Source organism: Gossypium raimondii, chromosome 5, assembly GCF_025698545.1.
Source record: "Gossypium raimondii isolate GPD5lz chromosome 5, ASM2569854v1, whole genome shotgun sequence".
Lineage (NCBI taxonomy): Eukaryota > Viridiplantae > Streptophyta > Magnoliopsida > Malvales > Malvaceae > Gossypium > Gossypium raimondii.
The window spans coordinates 29229652-29235675 of record NC_068569.1 but is presented as its reverse complement, the minus strand read 5'-3'; the positions used below and the strand labels follow the sequence as shown (position 1 = coordinate 29235675).

The 6024-nt window shown below is 36.3% G+C and overlaps 1 protein-coding gene across 1 annotated transcript; it reads left to right on the top strand.

Moving 5' to 3' along the window:
* Positions 1–4031: 4031 nt before the first annotated feature.
* On the top strand, positions 4032–5806 carry LOC128041027 (uncharacterized). The gene is made up of 5 exons (XM_052630311.1): positions 4032–4215; positions 4532–4614; positions 4745–4903; positions 4976–5297; positions 5430–5806. Exons 1-5 carry the CDS (start codon positions 4032–4034, stop codon positions 5804–5806), a joined length of 1125 nt encoding a protein of 374 aa, XP_052486271.1.
* The last annotated feature ends 218 nt before the right edge of the window (positions 5807–6024 follow it).

Genomic DNA, 6024 nt, shown 5'->3' with positions numbered 1-6024 from the left:
TCTGTTTCGAACTCTAATATGCTACTATCTACTCTCATATATTTTAAAGTATTATATGTAACTTCAAATTAAATTTTAATTAGGAATTAATTATTATTAAATCTATATAAGATATTGATTATATAAAATAAATTTCGATTGTAAAAGGAAAATGCATATATAATATTTTGTAACAAATATAATTTATGTAGTATTTATTTTACTAAAATCAACTTTCAAAAATGATTTAAAGAAAACTTGTCTAACACCCAAAAATATTTTAGGTTGAATTATCCAAATATAAGAAAAAAATTAATATTTTTCAAAAAAATCAACACATTTTCCAAAAATATATTCCCAACCTTTTATATATATAAAGCAACTTTGCTTGGGTGTTAATATTTAAGTCGCAACTGCCTCAACTTAAATTCTTTGCAATAATAAGATAATGTTCGGAAGGCAACTTAGTAATTAGAATTGGTGTAATTGCTTATAATTATACAATGGTGACATGTTTGGGTAAACATTGTAATTGGTGGGTAACACTGAATTGGGTGTAATTGAAGTACCCTAATTACACTTTTCAATTCTTAGGGTAAGATAAGAATTAGAGTAATTGCGCAAGTAATTACATGCAAATCTAATTTTAGAATTATTTCCATACATGTTATAAAAATTATATTATAAGCATGAACACGTATGAGTGTTTGAGATGGTGATGGCAAAAAAATTTGTCACACCCCAAAAAATAGGTTAGTAAATTTGGATAAGTAAGATAGAGGGTTAGTGAATCAGAACTCATAAATGAGTTAGATAATTAAATAATTCAGAATTAATTAAATAAATTATTAAAAAATAGAATTAGAAATTTTAGGTGAAGAAATTAAAATTAGGTGTTCGGAAACTAATTTGGTTTAAACATACTTTAAAAACGAGGTTTGATTTGAAAATAATTTTGATATTGATTTTAATTGAAAACGAAGTACCTATTTGAAAAAGAGAAGAGACTGGAGGTGATTAAATGGGCAATGGCCCAATTTTAAAAATTGGTTTCCTTTTTAACCAACCCCACTTCTCTTTCCCTCTCATTCTTCATCTTCTTCAAAAATTTGTCAAACACCGAACCAAAGTTTTTTTCCCAAAATTAGTTCGTCCTTTTTTATTCCTAAGCTCTCTAAACACAAAATCATTTTTTAATTTTGAAGAACACTCATATTTTCATCGTTTAAATCCTCAAGAGATCTTCACATGTTTTACCTCGAATTAGCTCCATAGCCCATCAATTTTGCAAAATTGAGGTGAGATTCTAACTTTTTATGATTAAACTAAGTGATCTGTTATTTTAGTTCGAGATTTAGATGATTCAATCAAGATCTCAATATATCACTTGATTTTAAGTTGATTTTTCGCTTGAAAATGGTAGATCTCGTATTTATTGGCTAATCTTTGGTTTCAAAGTGATTTCTAAGTCATCTTGATCTAATTAAAAGATATTTGGTCTTAATTTAACAAATCATTAATGATTTTAAACAAATTGAATGTTTTCCCCTTTTAAAAGATTATATAAGCTTGATTTTTTTCAGAAAATTTAGATCAGTGTAATTGGGTAAAATTGATGGTCTATGTAACACCCCAAAATTTTAATAATTTAATTGTAAGAATCTACAGTAATTAAATTCTGGTATCTTTGGTTCTGTGCTTTGCTTTTCTATTTAAGGATTGGAGTTCGAGTTGCGTCGTTAAAAGTTTTGTTGTTTTAAAAGCAACCCTTAATCATGCATTACATATTTAAGTTCAATAGTGTGAATTTTGGTTTAGTGTCTGTATTTTGTAAGGTCCTGTGCTCGAGTTTCGGAGAGGACGAAAATGAATACTTTTTGTCAAATGCTAGAAACCTGCTTGGAAGTTAGAAATTTGATTAAAATTAGTTCTTTTCTTTTTTAGTTTTTATTTCGTTTTCTTCTTCGTCACTTCTGTTCTTCTTCTTTCTTTTTTGTTTCTTTTATTTTTGCTAATCGTAGTCATGAGGGATACGGGATTAATTGAAATTTTCTTGTTAGTCGTTGGTTAGAAGGCTTTCGAGTAAGTAACTGTCAATGTGAGTGTTTTCGCGGTTTTCTTTCGTTTTCGTAACTTGCTTTAAATTGGGTATTTTGTGAGTTGCGAGAATCTTTTATAAACAATCGTTTATTTCCCTAATAGGCGGGAATATTGGCAGTAAGGAATTGCAACACGACAGTTTCCGTGATTGTCGCTGAAGTTTCGATAAGTTTGGGTCTATTGAAGGTTTCGTGTCGAAACTTTTGACATAGGCATTATGTGCGTAATCGAGAAATTCTGTTGATTAAATGACTGAATTGTGTAAGTGAATGATTATTTTAGGCTTCGAGGATCTTTTGCGTTGTTGTTACTTCGAAATCTTTTCAGGTGCATACCGAAAGCCTTAATTTTTGCAAGTTTCGGTCTTCGAAAATGGTGGCTGTCGACCCACACGGCCAGGCACATGGGCGTGTGTCTAGGCTGTGTGAGCCACACGGTCATGTGGCAGGCCGTGTGGGTGGCCATGTAACTCACTATTCATTAGTTTGGAGCTACACGGGTAAGGCATACGGGCGTGTGTCTAAGCCGTGTAACTCACTGTTTGTGACTTAAGACAATACGAGCGAGTACATGAGTGTGTGCCTAGGCCGTGTGAGTTACACGGGCAAGGACGTGGCCATGTGTCCAAGTCGTATGACATATATAAAAGCGCCCGAAAATTATTTTTGGGGTCGTAAATGTTACTTAAGACTGATATTGACGTCATTATGGTATGAATGGTCTGAATTGACTGAATGAGAATTCTCTGATACCCTGTGACATATGAATGAATTTTATACCTGTATGTGCAATGTGATACTTAGTTTGATATTGAACTGTGCTATCTACTTGTGGAAAAATTTAGAATAACTGAATACATATTGTGGATATTAATTCTCTGCACATGCATGGGTTGAGATATTATGAAGAATAAAGTGATATGTTCTAAATTAGTGGCTAAGCCACCATATGTATAATTTTGATCCCAGCGCTTCGTCACATTACGATTTAGCAGCTAAGTTGCATTTTTGTAAACGTGTCAAACAGACACTCTATGGTGTTGGGTTGTTTGGGCATTGAACGCCCTTAACGGTGTGTTGGGATGGCCGAAGATGGTGTGTAGCAGATGGGGGTTAGGAATATCTACATCTTACTTTAATCTATTTTGTATATGAAACTGAAATTGTTTTTGCGTCTAAAATTAATCTGTTTTGGATCTGAACTAGAAGTGTTTCTGTTATCAAATCGAATCTTTGAATATGAACACTATTTGGTAAATGTGTTTATGTGAACAAACTTCTTTATGCACTGAGTTCACAACTCACTTTATTGTTGGTTGGATTTCAAGTGGTTCTCAATCTTAAACGGGTTGGCACCCGGAAGCTTGGTCAAGCTTTTATCTTTCATTTAAATACTACTTTAGGAATTTTGGTAAATTATGATAGTATGACTTTTGGATGATTATATACTTAACTAATCTTTGTGATGAATATTATGTGACGTAAGGTTTAGTATTATTGTGTTATATGTGTTGTATTTGAGTATCAATAGTGTGACTCTTTAAACTTGAACTGGACGTCTAAGCTGGGTTTAGGGTGTTACATTTAGTGGTATCAGAGCAAGGTTTATCAACACTCGGACTATGTTTGGGCTCATAATGTGTGAGAAAAATAGTTTGGTGATAACTTAGCATCTGAGTTAATATGGAAAAATTGAAACTTAGTGAATGACCGAGCCTCCGATGCTGACCTTGTAAGTATTTATGTTCTGTTATAAAGATAGTAATACTTAAAATGTTGTTTGGTTAAATGTTTTAATGTGAACTGGTGAAATCATCTTGTTTGATGTCTGAACTAATCTGTGCACTCTGACATTGTAGCTAGATTGCCATAATGTGTTCGCGTAGTAGTCGTGGACGTGGTGTTCAGGGGTATTGAGGACGCTGAGGAGGAGCTCGAGCAGATTCATCCTCTATGGGTAGTATTCCCAGTCTGGAGACCAACGAGATAGTTGGTACTCCCACTTCTAAGACGGAGTCCCTGACTCCGACGACTGGGGACGACGCATTGTCCCAGGCCATGATTCAAGCACTAGAGAGGGTCATAGGAACCCATTCGGGATTGAATTGTTCAGGGGGTCATAGGAGTTGCTCCTACGGTTGCTGAATATTGGGTCGAGGCTACCAAGCGTATTATGACTGATCTTGACTATACTCCCACTCAAAAATTGAGGGGTGCGGTGTCTCTACTCCGGGACAAAGCCTATCAATGGTGGCTGACAGTTGAGTAAGGTACTCAGCCTGAACAAGTTAACTGGGATTATTTTAAGAACGCCTTCCAGAGTAAGTAGGTGGGGGTGAGTTATATTGAGGCTTGCCGATGCGAGTTTATGAGCTTAGTTCAAGGTTACTGGTCGGTGGGGGAATATGAAGCCATGTTTCTGCGACTAAATAGGTATGCTTGGGCTTTGGTAGCATCTGAATATGATAAGTGCGTGAGGTTTGAGGAAGGATTGAGATATGATCTGCGGATTCTGATAGCTCCTCAGAGGGAGCAGGTTTTTGCAATTCTGTTTGACAAAGCAAAAAATAGTGGAAGAAGTGAAGCACACTGAGTGCGAACGGTGTGATCGCGAGAGGGATTAGAGTAAAATTAAGAGGGATTCAGGTCCTTCTAGTTCTAGTCAGTGCCCTAAGAAGCAAGCGAGGTTTGACCGGCCCCCGAGGGCTGAGGCACCAGTTGTAGTGACTGAGATTCAGCTGTGCAGTGATTGTGGGAAACGCCATCCGGATGAGTGCTGGAGGAAGTTAGGAGCGTGCTTCATTTGCGGGTCAATGGAGTATCAAGTTAGAGATTGACCTCGTCGACCAGATTAGGTGCCCGCTATGGTATAAGCTTCGACTCTGGGTTCTATTCAGCCTTTGAAAGTGGTTCAGCAACCGCCTAGAGGTTGCAGTATTGGTAGAGGCGGTAATAGTTTGGGGAAAGGACAGAGGGCACTGGGTAGAGGTGCAGGTCAAACTGAGACTCGTCAACCGGTATTGGTTTATGCGGTGAGACGCCACGAGAAGAGCGATGATGCTAATGTCATTACAGGTACCTTCTTTATTCATTCTTTTCATTACTATGCTGTCAATGATATTGGCTCTAATCACTTGTACATTGCTAGTGTTGTTTCTGTAAATCTGGGTTTAGCTACTAAAAATAATGCTAGAGAGTTTTCTGTGATTAGTCCTTTGGGTCAGTCAATTTGAGTTGATAGAGTTTACAAGCGGGTATCCCTAGAGCTCCAAGGAATGATATTTCTAGCTGACCTGATGGAATTACCGTTTAATAAGTTTGATTTGATTCTTGGAATGAACTGGCTTGTAGAACATCAGGTCAGTTTAGATTGTGAAACTAGAATATTTACTTTGAAAACGGATGAGAATGATGAGGTGGTTATGGTTGGTGAGCATCGAGATTACCTCTCTAATGTAATCTCCGCTCTTGTAGCAGATAAGTTAGTCCAAAAGGGGTGCGAGGCATACGTTGCCTACATATCTGATTCTGTCCCTGCAAAACTTTCTGTGGGAGATATATGCACCGTGAGGGAATTCTTGGACGTCTTTCCCGAGGAATTGCCCGAAGTCCCTCCGGATAGAGAGGTAGAGTTTGAAATTGATATGTCACCAGGTACTTCTCCGGTGTCCATTGAGCCCTACCGCACGGCACTGAAAAAGATGACCGAGCTGAAAGCACAGCTTTAGGAACTTCTTGATAGGGGATTCATTCGACCGAGTGTGTCCCCGTGGGGGCATTGGTGATTTGATTTAATCTGTTACTTGCTTAGAAATTACTAATAAATTTTTATAGTAATCAATATTTTTAAAAAATATAAATTATGTAATTATGTAATTACAATTTATACTACAAAACACCACATAGGGAATTACAATATAATTACATTTTGTCAACTAAATATGTT

Coding starts and splice junctions, on each gene's coding strand:
- LOC128041027 (XM_052630311.1), top strand. CDS start 4,032: ATGGGTAGTATTCCCAGTCTGGAGACCAACGAGATAGTTGGTACTCCC. Junction 4,904..4,975: donor GCGGGTCAATGGAGTATCAA/GTTAGAGATTGA, acceptor GGTTCTATTCAG/CCTTTGAAAGTGGTTCAGCA. Junction 5,298..5,429: donor TTCTGTGATTAGTCCTTTGG/GTCAGTCAATTT, acceptor ACTGGCTTGTAG/AACATCAGGTCAGTTTAGAT.